Source organism: Mobula birostris, chromosome 31, assembly GCF_030028105.1.
Source record: "Mobula birostris isolate sMobBir1 chromosome 31, sMobBir1.hap1, whole genome shotgun sequence".
Lineage (NCBI taxonomy): Eukaryota > Metazoa > Chordata > Chondrichthyes > Myliobatiformes > Myliobatidae > Mobula > Mobula birostris.
This window is the reverse complement of record NC_092400.1, coordinates 13435127-13461445: the sequence shown is the minus strand read 5'-3', so window position 1 is coordinate 13461445 and position 26319 is coordinate 13435127. Positions and strand designations below refer to the sequence as shown.

The following is a 26319-nucleotide window of genomic DNA, read 5'->3' as shown; positions in this document are numbered from 1 at the left end:
ACTTGAAAACTAATAAAAAGATTAAAAAAGAAAGAAAGAAATTGGATTCTTTGTGGGAGAAGCCAGAGAGTGGTAGTAGATGGTTGCCTCTTTCTGATTGGAGGCTTGTGACATGTGGCGTGCCACAGGGATCGGTGCTAGGTGCATTGCTGTTTCTTATATAGACTAATAACTTTGATGATAATGTGCTAAACTGGATTAGTTTGCAGATGACATTGTTGTGTATTTAATATTTCAGTAATATTTGAGTAATATTGTAAATATATTGTTTGAGTTAAGCATTCTTTGTTGGTTACATAATGCCTTGAGGGTTACAGCACCTTCAAGTGCAGTTGCTGCAGCCGAGACTGTCACTCCCGTGTGGGCCTCTACAGCCACAACAGATGCTGCTCTAACATGGACTGAAGCAAGACTTTCCAGGCACAGATCCACGGTCTCACGAGACTAACGGATGCCACCAATATGAGGGTTACATGTAAAAGTATGTAAATGGCACACATCATTATGCTGCCATGTCATACACGTTTAAAGTAAAAAAAAATGCATATGAGCCATCTCCCAGCTCCTGAGTTTTTTTTAAATTAGTTTATTTTTTGGAGTTACAAAACATAACAGGCACCAAGATTGGGGCGTAGTGGACAGCGAGGAAGGCTATCAAAGATTCCAATGGGCTCTGGACCAGCTGGAAAAATGAGCTGAAAATGGCAGATGGGATTTAATTCAGACAAACATGAGGTGTTGTTCTCTGGGAGGACCAACTGGGAGAGTGAGTGGGAGGGCACCGAGAAATGTAGCAGAAGAAAGGGATCTGGGAATACAGATCCATAATTCCTTGAAAGTGGTGTCATAGGTTGATAGGGTTGTAAAGAGAGCTTTTGGCATATTGGCCTTCACAAATCAAAGTATTAGAGTTGGGATGTTATGTTGAAGATGTGTAAGACATTAGAGGACATATTTGGAGCATTGTGTGCAGTTCTGGTCACCCACCAACAGGAAAAGTATCAATAAGATTAAAACAGTACAGAGAAAATTTACAAGGATGTTGTCAAGATTTAAGGACTTGAGTTAGAGGGAAATAGGTTCGAACTTTATTCCCTGGAGTGTAGGAAAATGAGGGGAGGTTTAATAGAGGTACAGAAAATGATGAGGAGTACAGATCAGGTAAACACAAGCAGTCTTTTCCCTGCTTGAAGCCTAGAACTAGAGGTCAAAGGTTAAGAGTGAAAGGTGAATTATTTAAGGGGAACGTGAAGGGGAACAACTTCACTCAGATGGTGGTGAGAGCGTGGAATGAGCTGGCAAGGGACGTGGTGGGTGCGGGTTCGATTTGTAACATTTAAGAGAAGTTCGGATAGGTACGTGGATGGGAAGCGTATAGAGGAAAATGGCCCGGTGAGGGTCGATGGGACTTGGCAGAGCAACAGTTTGGCATGGACTAGATTGTCCGAAGCACCTGTTTCTGTGCTGTAGTGTTCTGCGACTCTAAACTACTGCTGCTGCACAAGCCACCTATGTTGTAAACTCCAATCTGTGGACAAAATGGTTGGGGACATTGATGTTGTTTCCTACGTAGGTTGCGTTTCTGCCAGTACCGAACTTGACATTGTTGTTTGCTGTGCGATTATCGGCTTGTTCTGAGCCAGTGACAAGGTGTTGTCGCTTTTGCGATTAGAACCCCCTGTAAGTGCAAGATTATCTCTGGTTTCCTCCACTGAAAACCAATTCCATCGCGATTTTTGAAAATGCTTTAATAACCTGTCCCCAGAACACTTCACTGCCCGAGCGGAGTTGATGGCTCGCTGTTGCGTTTGGCTGTAACTGGGTAACCTGAGGCAGGTGAAGGAACTCCACAAACGCGAAACTCAGAGGGAGCTGTATACCAGTTACAGAACAGGAAGTTCTAAAGTTGAGGACCGGCAGAACGGGTTCCAACGTTGTCGCCAGACCACCTGTTTGCAAAAGCAAACAGCGAAGTTTCCGTGGGGATCCACGCACCATCACCTCCCTCTCTGTGTGGGGGGAACGCACCGAGACCACGGAAAACTCGGTTATTTTGCCCGTGTGCGCTTTTCGAGCCGGAAGATATAGTGAGCCGTATCATCACGATTTATTGGAACAGTTTTAATGGTGAGGTTGATTAATCGGGTTATCTCTTCACAAAAACATTGCCCTGTTGTCTACAGCGTTTATAAATTTGCAAATGTTTTCTGACTTGACATAAACAGTTCCGAAAACGTTTGCAAAGTATATTGTGGAGATCGCGGAAACATTTTAGTGGGAAAACCAAAGACAAAGCTTTGTAATGTACCTTGGAGCATAAACATAGGGAGCAATAAAATGCAGTGAAGCGAAATGATTTTCTTCGCTGTGCGCCGATAAATGGCCCATATGTAGATTGTAATGATAATGAAGATAAAGGACAGGAACTAACTCGATTACCAAATAACAGCACACACAAATAACTTCTAGCGGAAGTCCCTGCTCTGTCAGAGTGAAGTACCACGTGATTGGAATTTAAGGTCGAACTGATGCTGTGCAGAGCAACAAGAGATTAGCCGCTTGAAAATCATTGTTTGTGGACAAAATAATGTCAACGATTATAAATGACGTTTTAATGTAGATTTTAGCACACGTGGAATAATGGCCCTGCCAAAATCCTCTGCATGTATATTGTTGCTATGTCAGTCAGTTGAGGTGTACAGCAAAGTGGTATCCGCTCTATAGTATGCAGTTTATGCAGCCACAGTAAATAGGAACTAAAGCAAAACTTTTAAAAGTATGTTCAAAACAGCACTTGTATTGACACCAATGAGGATAAAAACAAAAATGGTTTTATAACCATTATTGGGATGTTGCTGTGGGGTGAAACTATTCTCTACAGAACAGAAACCCGTCAAAGGCAGCAGTTGTATGATGTCAAAGTCGTTATAGGTGGCAAAAAAGGAAGAAACAGATTAGCTTCTCATAGGCACAAGAGGTTCTGCAGATGCCGGAAATCCACAAAATGCTAGAGGAACTCAGTAGGTCAGGCAGCATCGATGGAGCGGACTGAAACCTTTCATCAGGGTCGGGACGGAAGGGGGCAGATGCCAGAATAAGAAGGTGGGGGCAGTACAAGCTGGCAGGTGATAGGTGAGACCAGGTAAGGGGCAAGGTGGGGGAGGTGGGATGAAGTAAGAGGGGATAGGGGGATGGGTTAAAGGACTGAAAAAGAAGGAAATTAATAGGAGAGGACAAGTGGACCATGAAAGAAGGAGGGAAATCAGATGGGCAGGTGAGGAGAAGACTAGGAATGAGAGGGTAATGAAGAATAAAAAGAAAAAAAAGGAAGGGCAAGCAGAAACAAAGTTGACCTATGAAGTCTCTTTCCAAAGAAAACGACACGATCCTTTTTGAACACAAAAAAAAAAATCTTCTGGGGCTTCCAGCTGGATACAGGTATCAATTTTAACCAACATTTCAGCGACAAACTCTACCTTCTTCATCCAGAATGATGCCTGGGCATGTCTAGTTTGGTGGTATTTACACTCCTGTCGCCTCTCCCTCCTGATTGGTTAGTCGTCATCCAATCAGGTTTCCGCTGTTCCACCTTGTTCACAATCAATTTCCAGTTCTTACTTAGAGCGAGACCTTCATCTTTGATGGCTGCACTATCAACAATACAACAAACTATCCCAACAGGTGCAGCCATCAAAGACGAAGGTCTCGCTCTAAGTATGAACTGGAATTCGATTGTAAACAAGGTGGGACAGCGGGGGTATAAATACCACCGGACTAGATTTTGGGACCCTTTCCAAATGTCAACCACTTTTTGTTTAACGTACTATTAAACAGACTGAAACTGTGACTAAGAGTGTATCGGCATAATGAGGAGCCCAGAATTAAGCTGATTGCTGGAGCCAATAACGTGCGATGCTTTATCTGCGATTTATTCTGCAGGGTTATTGTGTAGTTCACATCATGCAGGACACCAGTGGGAAACTACATATCAGTGTTGATTGAGCAGACTGTTGCTCCCAGTGAGACTCCGGCCATTCAACTCGCCGTGCATAGGAGGAAGGACGATGCATGGTGTACTTTAGTTCTCACTCTGCTGTTGAATCACAGGGTGCTGGGATCAAGTTGCAGGCCAGAACTTAGTAAAAAACCTAATGGTTTATAAAATCATGAGGGGCATCGATACAATGAATAGCCAAGGTCTCTTCCACAAGGCATTGGAAGGGGAAGCTGGATTGTCAGTGGAGCAGAGGAGCAGTTATGTCTTAAAACTAGCAAGGTGTTCCGGGCAGAAGGCCTCAGAAGTGGTTTGAATTGTAAATCTCACTCTCACTACCGGGGCTCCCACAGACCCCTGCTTAATGGTATTGCCCATGGTGGAGCAGCAATATTTAACTAAAAACCAAAACAATTGCCTGCAACCCTATGGATTTGTTATACTTGCATAACGCACCCCCAGCTCCAAAAGTCGAATCCTTTGTTCGATCCTTTATTAGCAAACACATCATCTTGAAGCGAAGAAACTGAAGCACACTCAAGTGTAAGCTAAGCATTATTCAGCAAATTAAGTATTATCTCAGTGGTCAGCAAAAGATGTGACCTCTGCTGGTCCTAAGCTACAAACAGCCATGAAATAAGCAAGAATGCGTAACTTATTCCCTTCGCTTTTACCACGCCCCCACTCATGTGATTATTTTGGTTTCTTTACCTGAAAAGGGATATATTTTTCACAGAGGGAGTGCGCCAAAGATTCTCCAGACTGCTTCCTAGAATGCCAGGTATATCATTTGAAGAGAAATTAAACAGTGGGTAGGCCTTGGCGAGTCGTGGAATAATGAGACCTGACCTCATTAGAACGTGCAAGATTCTTTGAGCGTTCAACAAGGTATTGAGAAGAAACACAAAAATCCTGAAGAAGGGTCTCTGCCTGAAATGTTCAAAAACTCATGAACCAGCCGTCACCATCTTCATAGACTTATCAGCAAGTGTGATAAGTGTGACTGTGTCCCAAAGAGGCCAAACTGTTCACCACAGAAGAACTGGCAGATCCACACCCTACTGAACTCTAGGTCTGTAGCCTTCAAATCGGGTGTCCCTGACCTTTACAAGAAATCGAGATATGACTTCTGTAAAGCAACCAGGATACCAAGAGATAGGTTAGTCCAAAACTATGTCCCAGACCAGCCAATGGTTATGGCAGGTCTTGCATTATATAACAGACTAAAAGGTGAAGACAGGTTGGCTTGCCTGCAGCAGTACACCCATTCCTGACGAGCTTGCTGCATTCTTTGCACACTTTGAACAGAAAGGCAATGGCATGTCACCACCTACCCTGACTGCCTTCAGGACATCCGAAACTACAGTAGCTGCTTGAGATGTAAGATTGGTCTTCTGGAGAGGGAACTCAGAGAAAGCATCTGACCCAGATGGTTTCCCTGGCGGAGGCCAGTTCAGCTGCCAGGGGTATTTGTGGACATTTTTAAGCTCTCTCTGCTTCAAACTGAGGTTCCCACATGCTTCAAGAAGACCAATATCATCCTAGTAGTAAGAAAAACAAGATAACGTGCTTTAATGACTCTAACATCCACCATCCTGAAATCTTTTGAGAGGCTGGTCATGGCACACGTTAACTCCAGCCACCCAGACAGCCTTGACCCACTACAATTCACTTACTGTTGAAAGGTGTCTACGGCAGATGCTATGTCTTTGGCCACACACTTATCTGTGGAGTATCTGGACAGTAAAGGCCCTTCTGTTAGACTGTTGTGTTTTGACTACAGCTCTGCCTTTAATTTTATAATTCCAAGCAAACTAATCTTCAACACCTTCCTTTGCAACCTGATCCTTGACCTTATGAACAATAGACTGCAATCAGTATGGATTTGAAAAGGAGAATAAAACAACAGCTGTGAGAATCCCTGCAGCTTTTGGAAACCCTGTGATCTCTGTCTCAGAGGCCGACCTCAGAACATCTTTCAAGAAGGTGAACCCTCACAGGGCGTACCTGGTAGGGCTCTGAAGACCTGTGCCAACAACTGGCGATATTGTTCAAGGGCATCTTCAAGCTCTCACTACTGCTGTATCCTCCTGCTTCGAAAGGGCAATAATCACGCCAGTGTCCAAGAAGAGCAGGGTGAGCTGTCTCAATGACTATTGGCCAGTGGCACTCACATCAACTGTGATGAAATGCTTTGAGAAGTTTGTCATGGTTAGAATCAACTCCTGCCTAAGCAAGGAGCTGGACCTGCTGCAGTTTGCCTATTGCCACAATAGGTCTGTAGCAGATGCAGTCTCACTGGCTGTCCAGTCGGCCTTGGATCACCTGGACAACAGCAATACCTACATCAGTCTACTCTTTATTGACCACAGCTCAGCATTCAACACAACCATACCCTCAGTCCTAATCAACAAGCTCCAAAACCTGGGCCTCTGTACCTCCCCCTGCAACTGGATCCTTGACTTCCTCAGCGGGAGATCACTTTCTGTGCGGATTGGAAATAACTTTGCAGCTCATTGTTGACAATCAGCACCGGCACACCTCATGGATGTTTGCTCAGTCTACTGCTCTATTCTCTTTATACCCATGATCGTGTGGCTAGGCACAGCTCAAACACCATCTACAAATCTGCTGATGACACAACTGTTGTTGACAGAATTTCAAACGGTGACAAGGAAGTGTACAGGAGCGAGATAGATCAGAGATAGATCAGCTGGTTAAGTGCTGTTTCACCAACAAGTTTTCACTCAAAGTCAGTCAGACTAAGGAATTGACTGTGGACTTCAGGAGGGGGAAATTGAGGGAACACACACATAATTCTCTTCGAGGGATCAGTAGAGGAAAGGGTGAGTATTTGGAAGATCCTGGGTGTCCATATCTCTGAGGATCTATCCTGGGTCCAAAATATTGATGCAATTACAAAGAAGGCACGACAACAGCTGTATTTCATTCGGAGTTTGAGAATGGTATGTCACCAAGGGCACTCACAGATTTCTACAGACATACCACGGAGAGCATTCTAACTGGTTGCATCACCGTCTGGTATGGAGGGGCCACTGCACAGGATTGGAAAAAGTTGCAGAAAGTTGTAAACTTTCCCAGCTCCAACATGGGCAGTAGCCTCCCCAGCATCCAGGGCACCTTCAAAAGGCGGCATCCATCATTAAGATTCCCATCGCCCAGGATATGCCCTCTTTTCTCATTGCTACCTTCAAGAAAGAGGTACAGGAGCCTGAATACACACACTCAACATTTCAGGTACAGCTTCTTCCCCTCCGCCATCAGATCCTTGAACACTACCTCAGTATTTTCCCCTCTCTTTTTGCACTCCTTCTTTAATTTAGTTTTCTTTTTTTAATATATACTTACTGTAATTTTTAGTTTTTATTATATATTGCTATGTACTGCTGCCACAAAATAACAAACTCAATGACATATGCCAGTGATATGAACTCTGATTCTGTTTCGGATGCCCAGCAACTCCACATCAATGGAGCTGAGATTGAAGGGGTTGACAGCTTCAAGTTCCTCTGAGTGGATACCGCTAATAGCTTGGCCTGATCCACCCATGTTAAGACTACAGGCAATAAGGTTCACCTGCATCCCTACTTACTTGGGAGGGTAAGGAAATTTGGCACTTCCCCTGTGTCTTTCAGCAATCTTTATCCCTGTACAATAGAAACACCCCATCAAGATGCATCATGGCTTGGAATGGCAGTGGCTCTGTCCATGACTACAGGAAACTTCAGAGAGTTGAGGATACACCACAGTATATCATAGCAACCAGCCTCCCCTCCATGGACTCAGTCTACACTTCTTGCTGCCTCGGTAAAGCAGCCAGCGTAATCTAAGACCCCTCCTGGACGTTCTCTCTTCTCCCCTCTCCCATCGGACAGAACTCAGTAAATCCTGGAAGCACAGACCACCAGCTCAAGGACCGCTTCTAACCTGCTATCATTAAATGATTGAATGTTTCCCTAGTACGATAAGATGGGCTCTTGACCTCACAGTCTACCTTGTTATGACCTTACACCTATGCTGCAGTTTCTATCTGTTACTGTAACACTTGATTCTATTATTGTTTTACCTTGTACTACCTCAAGGCTCTGTTGTAATGGATTGCTCTGTATGGACAGTCTACAAGATGAGCTCTTTGCAGTATTTTGGTACATGTGGACGACCGTTGTACAATTGTCCCCCAGCCACTGATTGCATGCCCCCATCTTGCTCCTCACTTCCGACTGCAGCTCCCATTAACTGACCAGTTTAGCCTATTCGTGTCTTCCGGCACCTAACATTTCCCAACAGTCCCACAATTCAACCCATCCGTAAGGCCAGTGATGTCGTGGGGATGGAACTGGACTCTCTGATGGAGGTGTCTGAAAAGAGGATGCTGTCTAAGTTGCATGCCATCTTGGACAATGTCTCCCATCCACTACATAATGTACTGGTTGGGCACAAGAGTACATTCAGCCAGAGACTCATTCCACCGAGATGCAACACAGAGCGTCATAGGAAGTCATTCCTGCCTGTGGCCATCAAACTTCACAACTCCTCCCTTGGAGGGTCAGACACCCTGAGCCAATAGGCTGGTCCTGGACTTATTTCCTGGTATAATTTACATACTATTATTTAACTATTTATGGTTTTATTACTATTTAATTATTTATGGTGCAACTATAATGAAAACCAATTTCCCCTGGGATCAATAAAGTATGACTGTGACTATGACTATCCCTCTGACCGCCCGCCACCTTGAACCAGAACTAGTTCCTGACCTGCCTTTGCATGCACTGTACAAAGGAAAGGTCTTGGCTTGCGTGAGGGAATCTGTGGTAATTGTAGTGTTGGACCTTGTGCACTTCTGCACTGACGAGTAGCAGGCCCAGAACCAAAATGCCTCTGGATTTATTGGGCAGCCAATGAGCCACACCTCGGTGAATTTCCAGACCAGAGTCAATCTACTGCACTGATTTGTTTGAAGGCTGGCTTTATCCAGGACACAAGGAGATTCCCTTTTCTTCTTTGAATTATGCCATGAACACTTTTATGTTCTGCTTAGTTTGCTTAATGTCTCATGTTTATACTAATTTCTGATAATGTAGCACTCCCTTGGTTCTGAACTGATTTAACTGTCTAGATCAAATCTCTGAACTGAATCAGCTTCTGACCCACACAAGCGTGCAGCTACTAAGGGACTGAGAATGCTGTTATTGAAGGACGGATGGCAGTAAAATCATTGCTGGACGCTTACATCAAGCTTGACTGGCACTAGAATTAACCATCCATCTTCCCTCCAGCAAGCCGTAGAAATGTCACCTTTTGCAGCCTCTTTTAAAGTAGGTATAGTCATTCAGCCCAGAAACAGGCCCTTTGGCCCAACTGAGATTCTCAAAGATGTTCGTCCCATTTGCCTGTGTTTGGCCAAAGCCCTTCTAAGCCAGGAGATCCCAAACTGGGGTCCACAGGTTCCTCGGTTAATGGTGAGGGTCCATGGCATTTAAAAAAAAGTTTGGGAAACCCTGCTCTAAACTGTTCCTATCCATGTACTCATCCGGGTTCCTTTTACATGCTGTTAATATACCTGCCTCAACCACTTCCTCTAGCATCTCATCCATTTACTGACCACCCTTTGGATGAGAAAAAAATATTGCTCCTCAGGTCCCTATTAAGTCTTCCCTTCTCACTCTAAACTAATGTTCTCTAATGTACTCTGGGCAAAAGACAGTGCGCATTGACCCAATCTATGCCCCTCATGATTCTGTGCACCTCTGTAAGATCTCCCCTTAGTCTCCTGTGTCCCAAAAAGTCCCAATGTACACAGTCTCTCTCCGTCATTCCAGTCCTGGCAAAATCCTTGCAAAGTGATATAGAAAACACTTCACCTGTGAGCCGGCTGGGGTGAAAAACTGTGTCCGGTGCTCCCGATGTGGCCTTCTATATATTGGCGAGACCCGACGCAGACTGGGAGACCGCTTTGCTGAACACCTACGCCGTGTCCGCCAGAGAAAGCAGGATCTCCCAGTGGCCACACATTTTAATTCCTGATCCCATTCCCATTCTGACATGTCTATCCATGGCCTCCTCTACTGTAAAGATGAAGCCACACTCAGGTTGGAGGAACAACACCTTATATTCCGTCTGGGTAGCCTCCAACCTGATGGCATGAACATCGACTTCTCTAACTTCCGCTAATGCCCCACCTCCCCCTTGTACCCCATCCGTTATTTATTTTTATACACACATTCTCTCACTCACTCTCCTTTTTCTCCCTCTGTCCCTCTGACTATACCCCTTGCCCATCCTCTGGGTCCCCCCCCCCGTCTTTCTTCCCGGACCTCCTGTCCCATGATCCTCTCGTATCCCTTTTGCCAATCACCTGTCCAGCTCTTGGCTCCATCCCTTCCCCTCCTGTCTTCTCCTATCATTTTGGATCTCCCTCTCCCCCTCCCACTTTCAAATCTCTTACTAGCTCTTCCTTCAGTTAGTCCTGATGAAGGGTCTCCGCCCGAAACGTTGACTGTACCTCTTCCGAGAGATGCTGCCTGGCCTGCTGCGTTCGCCAGCAACTTTGATGTGTGTTGCTTGAATTTCCAGCATCTGCAGGATTCCTGTTGTTTGCGATAGAAAACAGGAAGTGCCTTTAACCCAATCCAGTCAGAATCAGAATCAGGTTTATCACTAACATATGTCGTGAAATTTGTTGTTTGCGGCAGCAGTACATAAAAATTACTATAAGTTACAATAAGAAATATAAACAAAATAAAAATAGTGCAAAAAGAGAGCAGAAAGTGAGGTTACATTCATGGGTTCATGGTCCATTCAGAAATCTGATGGGTGAGGGGAAGGAGCTGTTCTTGAACTTCTGAGTGTGTGTCTTCAGGCTCTTGTACCTCTTCCCTGATGGTAGTCATGAGAAGTGGGCACATCCTGGATGGTGAGGGTCCTTAACAATGGATGTCGCTGCCTTGAAGCATCGCCTTTCGAAGATGTCCTTGGCGGTGGGGAGACTAGTGCTCAGGATGGAGCTGGCTGAGTTTAAAACTCCCTGCAGCTTTTTCTGTACCTATGCATTAGCCTGCGAAGTTCAAAGTTAATTTATTATCAAAGTACATATTTGTCACCATGTACAACCCTGAGATTCATTCTCTTGCGCTCATACTCAATAAATCTATAGAATAGTAACTATAACAGAATCAGTGAAAGACCGCCAAACTTGGACGTTCAACCAGAGTGTGGAAAGCAACAAACTGTGCAAGTGCAAAACAAAAGAATTAATAATAATAACAAATAAATAAGCAGTAAATATCGAGAACATGAGATGTAGAGTCCTTGAAAGTGAGTCCATTGGTTGTGTGAGTATTTCAATGATGGGGCGAATGAAGTTATCCCCTTTGGTTCAAGAGACGTATGTCATTATCTAAGAATTCAACCGTTATTACATTACTGTTGGCAGCTTGGAAGCAAGATACAGCATCACTTCTGCAAGTACAGGGAAGAAATCTTCAACCCATTAGAGCTGGAAGCATGAAAGTTAATTATACTGTCCCGTGCATGGAGTGGGACAGGCAGAATGTGTGTCAGGGGTTAACAGTCTGAGGCTGAAGCTCGTGTTTCTCCGGAGATAATGTCCACTTATATCGGCAGTTTTATATAAATCTCTGAGACTGAAAGCTCATGGAGCCGATGTTCTTCTACATTACAGTCCCTTGGAATGTGCTATAAATTTACTGCAGTCTGACATTATCTTAACACTGTGTGCTATGAATCAGAGATGATGTAAATGAAAATGAAGAAGAGCCTAGATTTACATCTGATTTATTCAGAGTTTGAATTAGAAAGACTATGATAACCAGGCAATCCACTGAAGTTGGCAATGATAGTTTTTTCATGGAGTGCATTTGCTGCTTTGCCAAGCTCATCATTTATAGCAGATGGTTTTAAAAGTGGAAGGATGCCAGCTTTAGGCTTTCCTTTGCAAATTTAATGATTACTATAACTTCCAAAAATAAGCCAAGTGTTTGCATTCGGGCCACTGTTTAAGGGTTAACTGAGCATTGCTTAAGGAATTTGAGACTTGCCATGAGAGCCCATTAGCCTGGCAGATTGCTGGTTTTTGGGTATTGTAATGGTCAAACAGCAGGCTGACTGATGGAGCAGCACCTCCAGTAATGAGGGCCAGCAGCTGTCAGCCGTGCTAATGTGTCATCTAAATCCCAGCAGTGGCGTGGAGCGTTTTGATATTGCAAATACTGCTGCCAGGGACTGGACGCTCCGAGGCTGAGAAATTATAGGATTGATGATCAGGTGGTAGAAGCGTCTCCTACAGGGAGCAGGAGAGAGGAATTTTAGTCAAATTGGCCACAGTTGCTGGAAATAATGCAGAGAAATGGCAGATGCTGTTTCAAGGATCCAGAGAACAATTGGGGAGATGTCTGACCTGGAGAAATTAATTAAGCCAAAAATATCGTTTTGAAGGTCGTGCTCTGATCTCCACTAAGCGTGTTAGAAAATCTGCTTTGAAGAGCTTTAAAATGTGGATGAGAATGCAGGTGGCATGATTCAAAGTCTGACGATGATGCAAAAGTTGGTGGTATCATGGACAGTGAAGAAGGTTGTCCACTGTCAACTGGGAAAGCAGGCAGGAGAATGGCACAAGAGATTGTGCAGATGCTGGAAATCCAGAGCAACACAAACAAAATGCTGGAGGAACTCAGAAAGTCAGGCAGCATCTATGGAAAGGAATACTTACTATTCTGTAAGTTTTCTGAGTATGCCCACAGGAAAATGAATCTCAGGGTTTTCTATGGTAACATAGTGTAATTTGATAATACAACTTACTTTGAACTTTAAACAGTTGAGGGTTTGGGTTAAGACCCTTCATCAGGACTAGAATTCAACTCGGGCAAGTGCAAAGGGGTGTGTTTTGGGAAGTTAAATCAGGACAGGATACACACGGTGAATTACGGGGTCTTGGAGAGTGTTGTTGAACAGAGAGACTTGGGGGTACAAACGCATTAGTCCCTGAAAGTGGCAATGCAGATAGGCAGGTTGTGAGGAAGGTGTATGGTGTGTTTGCCTTCACTTACTCCTGTTTTAAGTTTAAGAAGAGGGCTGCCATTTGTATTCACAGTTGTATTAAATGCTGTTTAGACGCCATTCAGAGTATTGTGTGTTGTTCAGACCAGCACACTGCAGTACGGGTGTGATTACACTGGAGAGGCTGGCACTTACTGCCCGTCCTGACAGCCTTTGGGATGCGGAGGTGAGACGTTAAAGGGCCAGAACAGATCTTTAATGCTGACTGGTAACCAAGCCGGACTCTAACCCGGCCCAGGAATTAGTGAGACTTTAACCCAAGCCTCTCACCAAATTAGATTTAGCCCGGGCCAATAGCAAGAATTTAAACAGGCTCAGGGTCATCCCACTCGATTCCAAGAGTCGAACAGTGATCTTCCACTGGAGACGTTTCCAAGGCACAGGTAAGCGTTTCACTCTCGCTGTGGCTCCTCGAGGCAAGTTCTCCACCTGGAGAATAAATGCATGTCAGCCTGCTGTTTGATGTTAAGGACTTGATGGAATTCGAGACTGTGGGGTTTGGGAGCCGACTGTACTCCGGTGTCTAGGAACAGCGCAGCGCTGAGGCGCCTCCGTAGCTCCCTGAGTTCCTGACGTGGACTGAGCGCCAAGTCAGGTTGCCCACTTCCGCCTCACGGTGCAGAGCAGATACCTGATGCTGTAGATCGCTAGAGGTGTCGAAACGGGGTTTTATTGGCCTGACTATCTTGGCCAATGTTTTACCTTTACCCCACCCCCCCAAGCCTTTGATTGTGCACTCGTTACCTGGTTTGAAATGGCGCTACCGAAGCCATGCGACAGCTTACTGGTGGTTCGAAAGCAAAGAAATTTGAATAAAAACATTACTAATAACACATTTTTTTGAAGTAAATTGTGGTAAACTATCACCACAAACAATGCAGAGGCGAGCGGAGGCAAAGCGAACTTGAGAGATGTGCCCTGCTGATGCGCTGCAAAATGGACGCACTTGGAGTTGGAGCCATGCTGGTTGGAGTGGACGATTCGGAGAGGGGAAGACGGGGCAGAGGAGTTCCGATACCCGCCCAACGAGCCCGGGCGCAAGGGTGGTTCACTCCAAGTGCTGAGCTGATTTTGGAGAGTTCAGGAACGGCTTCTCCAGCAGCGAAATTTAGGCTCAAAGCAAATCGTGAGGTGGCAAGTTCTAGGCCTGGAGTGTTTCGCCGCGGCAGGGCCCGGGTCCAAATGCGAGGCACTGTTTGGATGATCTAAACACCGGCCCAGAGAGAGTGGAAAGGCAGGGTCTCGACAGGCGGGCAAGGTTGAATCACTCTGGGCACCGAGCCGATTTGGAAAGGCTGAAAACCGTTTCTTCTGCAGCAAAATCTAAGCCCAGAGTGATTCACTGTGGCGGAGTCCGGGTCCTAACGCAAGGTATGATCCGCAGCTCGGACAATTTAAGTACCAGCTCAGCTAGACTGAGGCCTCCTCTCTCTGTGACATTAAGTCTGTGAATCTGCCTCTGGCTACGGTGCTTCATGTCTGTGAACGTTGCAGCTGTTTGCCCCGCTAACATGATGAACTGAATACTAAGGCTTTGGGCCTACTCCAGGAATTGGATTTAAGGACTCGGTTTGGTTCAGAATGCTGTTGTTATTGCTTGCTTCTGTTGTTTGCATGATTTGTGTTTTTTTCCCCCCTCTTTCTCTGGTTGCAAAGTATTGGGGGTTGGTCTTTATATTTTGTTTTAATTGGGTTCTTTCGGGTTTCTTGCCTTGCGGCTGCCTGTAAGCAAACTAATCTCAAGGTTGTATAATTTATACATTCCTTGATAATAAATGCACTTTGAATCTTGGAGGGGAATCTGATTACGGAACAACTAAGATCTCTCTTTACCTCCGCAAAGTCCAACATGATGCAACAGTGTAAAGTTACCGTAGGAAAATTTGCAGAATTGTTGTAGCAGTGTTGAGTTTTACTCATTATTGTCCAAGCTTAAAGCTGAGAGACGGAGCCTGTCTATAAGCACTCACCGTAAGCAGTAATCAAAGGGTTTAAAGGCGCAGGCCCTGGTAACCTGCAAACTGCTGCTTGCAAGTGGTACTCTAGTCAAAGGGGATTTTTAACCAAAATCTTACACCAATTACACAGTCTCCCTCACCTGGGTAAGAGAGTAGGAATCGACACTAAGTTATTCCGAATGCAAAGCATATAGCCGACAATGTGCATCTTTGTATTTTTGAAAACTTCCGTAGAATTGTTTGCTCTAACTTCTTGCTAACTACAGTAAGTGTGCAAAGCCATGTTTCCCCACAGTAGACGAGCACCGTACCAGCACTGCCCATTTTTATCCCGAGTGATAATATCACGGGTTGACTCAAAACCTTGGCATTACCGAGGGAGATCCACATTGTTGAAAGCGTCATCCTGATGATTTATTCAACTTTAGATTCTCTCTGCTGCTCTGGTGAATGCGGGGAAAAAAAAGCAGCATTCATTGTCACTCTTGGCAAGAAGGGTAGGAGAGCTTTCCCCAGTCTCTGGCGAACAGCATTTCATCAGTCATCATCAAAAACAAATAATATGCTCACTTTCACACAGCTTTGTGTGAGATCTCAGCATGTTGCCAATGCTGCTATTTCAACATTGGCAGATAGTAGCTACATCAAAGTGCTTAATTGGATGACTCTCTGTGCTGTGTTTAGGGAGTGTGTTATTGCTTTGTTTTGATATTGTGAGAAGGAATTAAAAAGACAATATCATAGGACTATGCTCTATTCTGGCTGCTGCCAACAGCAAGAAGGTACAAGAGCCTCAGGACTCACACCACCAGGTTCAGGAACAGTTACTACCCCTCAACCATCAGGATCTTGAACCAAAGGGGATAACTTCACTCAACTTTACTTGCTCCATGATAGAAAACTTCCCACAACCAACAGATCACTTTCAAGGACTCTTCATCTCATGTTCTTGATACTTATTGCTTATTTATTTATTTATTATTATTGTTGTTTCTGCATTTGCACCATTTGTTGTCTTCCTCACTCTGGTTGAATGACATTGATTCTGTTATGGTTATTATTCTGTAGATTTATTAAGTATGCCCACAGGAAAATGAGTCTCACGGATGTTTATGGTGACGCAAATGTACTTTGATAATAAAATTTACTTTGAGCTTTGTTGCCCTGGACAATATTCCGCTGTTAATGATTGCTGCCGTAGACAAATGATCTGGTCTTTGAGGCAGGAGATTATATTTGCTCTATATCTTTCATTTGGTCCCAAGAGGTGGTGCAGATTAAATAAAGGGATGTAATTTTTTGGCACTGTGCTTGTTGTATTCTCCAGAGATAGGCTTAAAGGTTTGCATATTCTTTGTTATAATAATATTCCTGGTATACATAATTCTGCTGAATGTGATGCTGTGGGAGCCAAGTCACTGGATATATTTAAAGCAGAGGTTGATGGTTTTTGATTAGGACGGGTATCAAAGGTTATGGGGAGAAGGCAGGAGAATGGGGTTGAGGGGGATAATAAATCAGCCATGATAGAATGGTGGAGCAGATTTTTTTGAGCCAAATAGCCTAATTCTGCTCCTGTGTCTTATGATTAAATGTTCGATAAATACATATGATTCACTTCTGCATATCCTATATCTGTACTTACCATGAATTTAAGCATTCACACAAGGTCAAGGGAAGCTCTGTGGAGCAGTCTAAAGCAGGAATGAAGGGAACTTTGTTTTAAACCAGATTTTGGTCTTTAATCACTTGTCTTCCCTTTAGTGTTGCCTTCTCTGAAATGCCTGCAGCAGTTTGTATGTTGCTACCTTTTTGCTCATTTATGTGCTCCGAATTGCTTCGTGGAACTTAGAAACGAAATGGGGAATTTGTTGTTCTACTAGTGCAGAGAGTGTGGAGAAAGCCATGCATCGCCAAGGTTTTCCTCAGTCTCATTTCATCAGGAGGGGATGCATAAGGCTTTCTCTTGCCCTTACAGCTGGAATGAGTTGTGTAAAAGCACAGGACGAAGATTAGAATTGAAAGAATTTAAAAAGACAACGACTTATAGTTCTGGCTTTAGAAAAGGTTGTTAATTCATTGACTTTAATGTTCTCTTGGAAGGTAATGGCATCGACGGACCGAAAAGGCTTCCACATCTGCACACCACTGCATAAAAGCCTGGCACTCTCAAAGGCAGCAGGGACCACAGTCTACATTAAACTTGAGAATGTGCAGCCAACAGGATCCTTTAAGATAAGAGGTGTCGGACATTTGTGTCAAAAGGTAAGCAGGACCTTAGTAGGCAGCCTTAATTCTGTTTCATGTGAAAAGGCATTTTGAATTTATATTCATACCTGGGTGTAAATAAAACTGTACTTCCCTTTTTCAGGCAGCAGGGGAAAGCTGCAAACATTTTGTATGTTCTTCCGGTAAGTACTAAGTTACTGGTGAGTGTTTAATTCCTTGTACAGTAATTGTACCTATGCCTATTGAGATAATCAAAACTAAATGGGGCAGCATAGTGGTGTAGTGGTTAGCACAACGCTTTACACTACTGGAGACCCCGGGTTCAATTCCCGTCTCTGTCTGTAAGGAGTGTGTACGTTCACCCCATGAGTGCGTGCGTTTCGTCTGGGTGCGCCGGACCGGTTAGTAGATTAATTGGTCATTGTAAATTGTCCCATGATTAGGGTTAACTTGTCCCATGAGTACGGTTAAATCGAGGGTTGCTGGAGGCGGGGTGACTTAGACAATAGACAATAGGTGCAGGAGTAGGCCATTCAGCTCTTCGAGCCAGCACCACCACTCACTGTGATCATGGCTGATCATCCACAATCAGTACCCTTTTCCTGCCTTCTCCCCATATCCCTGCACTCCACTATCTTTAAGACTTGAAGGGCCAAAGGACCTATTCCACGCTGTATCTCGGTAAATAAAAATGAGTTTTTAAAATCTAAATTTGATTCAGTGTGATTTAAGAACTTGCTTAAAATGAGTTGTGTAGACGTTGCTGATTTGTGGAATTTGAACTGAATGGTGGTGATCATTTTACTCGGCTGTGTAAGCATCTTAACTTGGATTCACACGAGAAAATCTGCCGACGCTGGAAATCCAAGCAACACACGCAAAATGTTGGAGGAACTCAGCAGGCCAGGCAGCGTCTGTTGGAAAAGAGTAGACAGTGGACGGTTTGGGCTGAGACCCTTCATCAGGACTGGAAACAAAAAGATAAGAAATCAGATCATGAATGTGAGGGTGGGGGGGGGAGGAAGAAGTACAAGGTAGTACAAGTGAAACCAGAAGAGGCGGAGGGGTGAAGTAATGAGCTGGGAAGTTGATTGATGAAAGGGATACAGGGCTGGAGAAGGGGAAACTAAAAGGAGAGGGTAGAAGACCATGGAAGAAAGGGGAGGAGCACAGAGGAAGATGATGGGCAAGTAAGGAGATAATTTGAGAGAGGGAAATGGTGAAGGTGGGGGGTGCAATTACCAGAAGTTTGTGAAATCAATGTTCATGCCATCAGGCTGGAGGCTAGCCAGACGGGATATAAAATGTTGCTCCTCCAACCTGAGTGTGGCCTCATCGCGGCAGTAGAGGAAGCCACGGACTGACATGTTGGAATGGGAATGGGATGTAGAATTGAAATTAGTGACACTGGGGAGATCCTGCTTTTTCTGACAGACGCAGCATAGATGCTCGACGAAGCGGTCTCCCAATCTGTTTTGGGTCTCACCAATAAACAGGAGGCCTCACCAGGAGCACCGGATCCGGTAGATGACCCCAACAGACTCACAGGTGAAGTGTCACCTCAGCTGGGAGGACTATTTGGGGCCCTGAATGGTAGTGAGGGAGGAGGTGTAGGGGCAGGTGTGGGAGCTGTTCCACTCGCTAGGGTAAGTACCAGGAGGGAGATCAGTGGGGAGGGACGAATGGACAAGGGAGTTGCATAGGGAGTGATCCCTGCAGAAAGAAAGTGGGAGGGGGAGGAAAAGATCTGCTTGTTGGTGGGGTCTCATTGGAGACAGCAAAAGTTACAGAGAAACTTAGATTCAGTCTGAGAGGATAAAACAGTGTAAGGTAAAAGAATTTTCCATGATGTGTTGCAACACGACTAATGTTTAAACAGGTGCCCAAAGCAGACAGGACCTGGAATCCACATCAGCCATCTTCACACTGTAAATAGGAGTGCGTAGGACATCAGAATTAAATTCAAAGTCCAATTGACAATGAAGTTCTGAAATGGTGCTAATAATTAATTTTTAGTTATATATTATATGGTTCATTATAGCAGAATCCTGTCTCCGTAGTTTCTAATGGCCATGTACTTTCCTACAGGAATTAAAAGCCTAAGTGACTTCTTTCACTTCCCTTCTGGAGGTATTGTGATGAATTAGGTACTTTGGGGCTACTTCTCTCTGATTGGAAAGAAACTGAAGGAATTCAGCCTTCAGGATTAATATGAGGAGGCATTTCTTCACACAAGGTTCTATGAACATTTGTAACTCTCCGCCCAAGCAGACTGTTGATGTTCAATATGGAGATCAGTCGGATTTGGTCAGTTAAGGATTTGAGTGTGGTGAAGCTGGTGCTGAGTTCACTCATGATATTCAATGGTAGGACAGGCTTGAGAGAGGATATGACTCACTTCTATTCTTCTATTCTTCTGCTTTGTTTGTTTTACCTTTGCCACCAGCAAATGATGACCTTCCTGCTCGGCTGGACGATCCTTCAAAAATGTCTCGGGTTGGTCTGTTGTCTTTTGTGGCTGCCTGTATAATCCCAGCAACACACACAAGATGGTGGAGTGACTCAGCAGGCCAGGGAGCACCTGTGGAAAGGGTATCACCCACGTTTCGGGCTGTCTCTAATTTCAGTCCTTGTGGCTCTTTGTGAATCCAATGCCATTATTTGTAAATACACTGGCAGCACAGTCCGCCTTAAAGCAGCACATGTTAGTGGGAATGGTTCCAGGAATTTGATGTGATACACTATAGCTCTTTCAGATGCCTGAATATATGACATTTTACAGAGTAGAATAATATTTAATAGTTTAAATGAGTATTAGATTACTAATTTCTATAAAGTCTATGGTGAGTGGTGGACACTGCCCAGTCCATCACAGGCAATGCTCTCCCTACCATTGAGCACATCTACAATGAAAGCAGCATCTATCATCAAGAACCTCTACCATCCAGGCCATGCTCTCTTCTTACTACCATTGGGCAGGAGGTACCACACCACCAGGTTCAGGAGCAATTATTATCCTACAAGCATCAAGTCCCTGAACCGACGTGGATACCTTCACTCACCTCAACTCCGAACTGACTCTACGACCTGTAGACTCACTTTCGAAGACTCTACAGCTTGAGTTCTCAGTATTATTTTTGTACAATTTGATTTCTTTTGCATGATTGGCAGTTTTTGTTTATGTACCGTTTTTCATAAATGTTATTCTATTTCTTTATTTTCCTATAAATGCCTGCAAGAAAATTCAAAGGTTCAAAGTACATTTATTATCAAAGTATGTATGCAGTTTACAACTCTGATTTTCCCCACAAACAGCCACAAAACAGAGAAAGCTACGATACCCATAAAAAAAATCAAAACCAGCCCCCCCACGTGCAAAAAAAACGCGCAAACGGCAACAAAAAAAACAAACGAGCGAAAAACACAGAATATAAAACACAAGAGTTCAGGCACGTTCAGTTCAGCTCAGTGTTCGTTATCTGCAGGCTGCCCTGATTCAAAATCAACCAAAAAAAAGGAGCAACCAGAAACACATCATAACATGAACTACAGAGACCAGTCCACAACCACATCGCTTGAACCTTGCCCAAGACCCAAAACTCTGGCACCATCGTCTGACAGCATTAAGGAATGAATGTCAGGGTTGTCTATGGTGACATAAAGTACTTTGATAATAAATTTACTTTGACTTTTACCTGTCAATGAGGAGAAAACAGGAACAGGTATAGAGCCCACAGCAAAGGAGGAACTGGCTGATTTCATAAAGAGGTGTCTGGGTGCTGAATCTTGCTGGTTTAGGGTCCAGTGGACAATGTTGGTTACTTGTTTTGTAGATGCCAATGCTAGCAGTGCCAGATTTGCACATGGCCAGTCCTTAGCAACCCACTACCCACCTTCAGAAGGTAACTAATTTGAACCTTGTGGGCCTGAGTTGCCACAACATAGTTGGGAGAGATTGCAGTCTCGGTGACAGAGTGGTGTCACCATTTGCCCATGTCAAGGGTGACCTGCAATGGGGCTTTGAAGTAATTGATGGTGTTGCTGCTCATCCCTTCCAAGGGGGGAAGTTGTTGCAACGCTCCTATTAATAACAAGCTGCGTGACTGTTTTGGGGGGCAGTGAGGGGGTGAGGTGCACTAGTTTGACTTTGCCCCACACTAGATTGATAAGCAATCAGTCTTTTTTCAGATGATCACTGACCCCATTGAGACCAAACTTACTAGGGAAGGCTCTGCTGAATGTCCTGCAAGAACGCGATGTGCAGTCTCTAGGTGAAAGTGATGAGTGGTCAGCATTGTTCTAACGGCTGTGGGGTGTCTTAATTCTGCAGGAGGGAACGCTGGCCTGGCTGCTGCCTTTGCTGGTCAGAAGCTGCAGATTCCTGTCACCATTCTGGTGCCCGGTAGCACACCAGAATTTACCATTCGCAGGCTGAAGGAATATGGAGCACTTGTAGATGTGGTTGGTAAGGTAGGTCCGTGTTACAGTGTTTTATGAGAGATTGCCAGTTATCTGGAATTTGACTGATGTGGCAGTGTGGGATGTAAAGTTAGTGGGGTGTCCTAAATTATAGGGTGTAAATGGGGTATCCAAAATTATTAATGAAAAATTGGGAAAATCATTTATTTTAGTTGACATTACAGATTTGAAATGCAAGTTTCAAAATCCTGTGCCTACTGCCCATCATTCCCTGGTGCATTTACAAAGATTGGAAAATGCATCCTCAAGGTTTCGTTGGCTTCAGTGCATCTTTCTTCTGAACTAGAGGCCAATTCTCTTCTCCAAGGGTCGTCACCTTGTTGTGGTGGAGAGGCTTGTCAGCTCCTGAGATCTCAAGGGCAATGCTGTCTGGAGTTTGACAGCTGGTGGGGTCATCCATGGTGGTAAGGACAAGGGGGATGCTGCAGACAAAGAGCGATCTAACCAGGACCTCAACGATGGAGCTGGTTAGAAGATGAGGACAGTGAAGGCAGAAGAAGGTTGCAACATTGAGAGATCTCCAGTCATCTTGCACTCCATGCCACTGGACCCTGACCCCTGACCCTGATCTGCCGAGACTGGGTGGCGGCTTCCTGTGCTTCTGCCTTCCCACCTTCAACAAAGTTTGTGGGGCATCCTAAATTATTAATGAAAATTCGGAAAGTAATTTACTTCACTCTCAATCTTTCTGTTTTAACGTAACTGGAATCAGAATGGTTGAAGGGGAGTTATAGAGCAACACACACAAAATGCTAGAGAAACCCAGCGTCTCTGGAGAGAACTAAGCAGTGACTTTTAGAGCCAAGACCCTTCATCAGGACTGATGACTGAGGGGATCTCGTGTTTCTGAACGGATGTTACATATATCGCAAAAGCAGAAAATTCAGAACCATTCAGCTTGTTGGATAAGTAAGATGCATGCATTAACCCTATCGAAGTAAATTTATTATCAAAGTGAAAATATGTCACCATATACAACCCTGAGATTCATTTTCTTGCAGGTATACACAGTAAATCCAAGAAACACAACAGAATCAATGTAAGACCCCACCGAACAAGACAGACAAACAACCAATGTGCAAAAGACGACAAACTCTGCAAATACAAATGAATAATAACAAATAAGCAATAAATATCAAGTACATAGGATGAAGAGTCCTTGAAAGTGCGTCCATACTGCCATATTGGTTTGAACACATCAAACCAATCTCTGAAAACTTCAGCAAGATCGACTCCAATAAATGGGAACAAACTTGTTGAGGAGATAAAGATATCCCTCCTCTTGACAAGCAGTTATTTGATTGAAGGTTGACTGTAAATTTTATGAATAAATCTCCATACTGTAGTTCTGCACTTTGGCACTTCAAGATATTGGCACATAAAAATAATTTACTGAAATACGAATGAAATGAATAAGTAATTTGGTAATTCTCTGCAGATGTTAGAACAGACAACGTTGTTTTTTCTTGTTTCTGTACATTGCTTTTGGTAGTTTAACTCAACAGCTGTGCCCGTATTCTGAGGCACTTCAAAAGCATTCTGAAGTTAGTGGCTTGAGACAGCCGGTTCAGATTCAATGAGTCTGCTGTTAAACCTGCTGAGTCCCGCTGTTAGCCACAATTCCAATTCAGATTAATCTCAGCATTGGTTCACAGGAGCCCAGCCCACTGCATTCACTGGGATCTGTGGCTTTCGCCTACCCATTTGGTTCACTTTGAATTTCCTGGCTCACTGCTCTGAGTGAACCTTACATGTCACTCAGCACTTTGCCCAGTTGGGCAGATATTAGCCATACATTTCTGTTTACTGCCTCTCTTACAAAAGAAGTATGCACAATAAGGATTGTTGCGGCAGGAGAGTAAACACATTTTTAACTGGAGACTGGGAAGATGTTGACAAAAATAAAAGTTTGCAAAAAATAAAGCTAATAATAATGTATTAACAGCCAGTCTTCAATGCATTTTTAGTAACGCCTACAAGGGAATCATACTGAGTTATCTCTGTCCATCTGCTTGTCATTGTGTCTGAAATAGGTTCAAGTAACTGGCATATTTAGTAAAGAATTGGCTTCTAGCCTGGTTGGGTGGAGAATACATAATTGATGTCTGTCCTACATTTGGATGCTCTCTGTACTGACAGTGGCAGTAACAGCAGTTAACTCAGGACCATTTCTGTGCTGCCCCATAACTGACTAGGTTAATGAGCTGAGCAGTAGGTCACCCGCATAGACCACTTGAGGGAAGGCAATCAGAACGAGAGCTAGAAGATCATCACCTGGAGCACATCAGTGTGAGATACTTGCATCTTAAAAAGTCTGTCTCCAGACTGGGGAGAAAAAAGACTAGTGTAGACTATACAAATTAACAACGTGTGTATGGAGAGGGAATCAATTCAAGAGCATCACAAGGGCAAAACACAGAACAAAATCAGCGTTATGTTTTGACGTGGCAACATACATTACGGATTTGAAACTCGTGTTTCGTAATCCTGTGCCTACTGCCCATCATTTCCTGGCACATTTACAAAGATCAGAAAATACATCCTTAAGATCTCACTGGCCTGAATGTATCTTGCTTCTGAACTGGAGGCTGATCTACTTCTCCAAGGGTCGTCACCTCGTCGTGGTAGAGAGGCTTGTCAGTTCCTGAGATCTTGAGGGCAATGCCGTCCGGAGTTTTAACTCCTGGTAGGGTCATCCATGGTGGTAAGGTCAAGGAGGATGCTCCCGACAAAGAGCGATCTAACCAGGACCTGAACGATGGAGTTGGCAGAAGACGATGATGTATCACGATGACAGTGTAGGCGGAAGAAGGCTGCAGCATTGAAAGGTCTCCAGTTATCTTGCACTCCATCTGCTGGGCCGTGACCCCAATCTGTCAAGTGTGGTGTGTTCTCCATTAAGGGAATCCACTCTAATTTTACAGCGACCTGAGGACCCACCAATAGACCACCCCTTAGGAGAACATCATACTCCACTCGAGTGACTACGCTTCCGCTACCACTGCGGACACCACTTCAGACCGCACTTCCTGTGCTGGAGGATGATGGACACTACGAGAGGAAGAAGCCAGAGGTCCATGAGCCAGTCCTCATTAGGGAATTAGAAGTGCACAGAGTCAGTAGCCTCTCTGGTGAAATGATATCATATCTGTTAAATAGGGGCCGTGCACAATTCTGTTTTGATGGAGACAGCCGTGAGAGCACGGAGAAACATTTGCAGAAACTTCTGAAATGCCCGGTTTGCTGCCGCCGCTACTGTACAGTCGGAGAGTCTCCGGAGGGAAGGCCCCAAAATCCCCGGCTTTGCCTGCTGCTGGCGACCAGGCCTGGGGTCGAAGCATTCGGCAGAGATGGCGCTCGGTACTCGGTGTCGGAGGGCTGAGCAGAGCTCGAAGTTTTCGGACGACTCAGAGTTGGACTGTGGTCGGGTATGGCAGGGAGAGTTTTCTTCCTTCTCCCGTCTGCGTGAGATGTGGGACTTTTGAGAGACTTTGAACTTTTTACTGTGCCATGGCCTGTTCTTCATCAAGTTATGGTATTGTTGCACTGTTGTAACTATATGTTATAATTATGTGGTTTTTGTTAGTTTTTCAGTCTTGGTCTGTCCTGTGTTTTTGTGATATCACACCGGAGGAATATTGTATCATTTCTTAATGCATGCAATACTAAATGACAATAAAAGGACTGCATGTCCTCATCATCTAATCTAAATTCCTTGATGCTAGCTCATCAGAGGGTTTGTCCTGGGATCCGCACCTAATTGTCATCACGAGAGAGGCACAACTGTGCCTCTACTTCTTAGAAATCTTGCTTAGCTTCAGGATGTCACTAAAAACTTTGACAAACTTCTACAGATGCACCGTGGGGAGTATCCTAACTGGTTGCATCATGGCCTGGTATGGAGACACCAATGATCAGGAACAGAACAGGCTGCAGAGCGGTGAATACACCCCAGTTTATCACAGGCAAAGCTCTTTCCACCGCTGGGTACATTTACATGGAGCACTGCTACAAGGGAACAGCATCCATCATCAAAGCCTCCCACCATCCAGGCCACGCCCTCTTCGCTTCTTGCCTTGAGGTACAGCAGCCTGAGTTCCCACCACCACCAGGTTCAGGAACAGTTATCACCGACAGCCAACACGCTCCTGACCCACCATGGATAACTTCATTCACCACATCTCCGAACTGATTCTATGATCTATGGACTCAGTTTCAACAGCACTTCACAACTTGTGTTCTCAGCATTATTTTTATTTGCTCAGGTTGTCTTTTTTTCGACATTGGACGTTTGTCCGTCTTTGTCTATTGTGTATTTTTTTTTGTAAATTCTATTGTATTTCCATTTTCCTGAAATGCCTGCAAGAAAATGAATCTCAGGGTACTAGATGGCAACATGTACATACTTTGATAATATTCTTACTCTGAACTTTGAGCTCTCCTGCTGGCTGAGTCAGTTAGCCGCGGATGATGACAGGACATTGAAACCTGCATCGTAGATTTTGGGGCACTTTCCTGGACTGTTGCAGAGAGCAGAATTTTGCCCAGCAATGTTCTCCA

At 44.4% G+C, this 26319-nt stretch overlaps 1 protein-coding gene across 3 annotated transcripts in view; it reads left to right on the top strand.

The window, feature by feature from the left end:
- The window catches only part of sdsl (serine dehydratase-like), a 66739-nt gene that overhangs the window by 16820 nt on the left and 23600 nt on the right, over window positions 1-26319 (top strand). For 2 of the 3 annotated variants that reach the window (XM_072247866.1, XM_072247865.1), the window contains exons 2-4: window positions 17155-17316; window positions 17423-17462; window positions 21611-21750. In XM_072247866.1, the coding sequence (XP_072103967.1) occupies window positions 17158-17316; window positions 17423-17462; window positions 21611-21750 (339 nt within the window). In that variant the 5' untranslated portion in view covers window positions 17155-17157. Of the gene's footprint in view, window positions 1-1918; window positions 2128-17154; window positions 17317-17422; window positions 17463-21610; window positions 21751-26319 lie in introns of those variants that run through there. The other variant, XM_072247864.1, reaches the window with a different exon arrangement.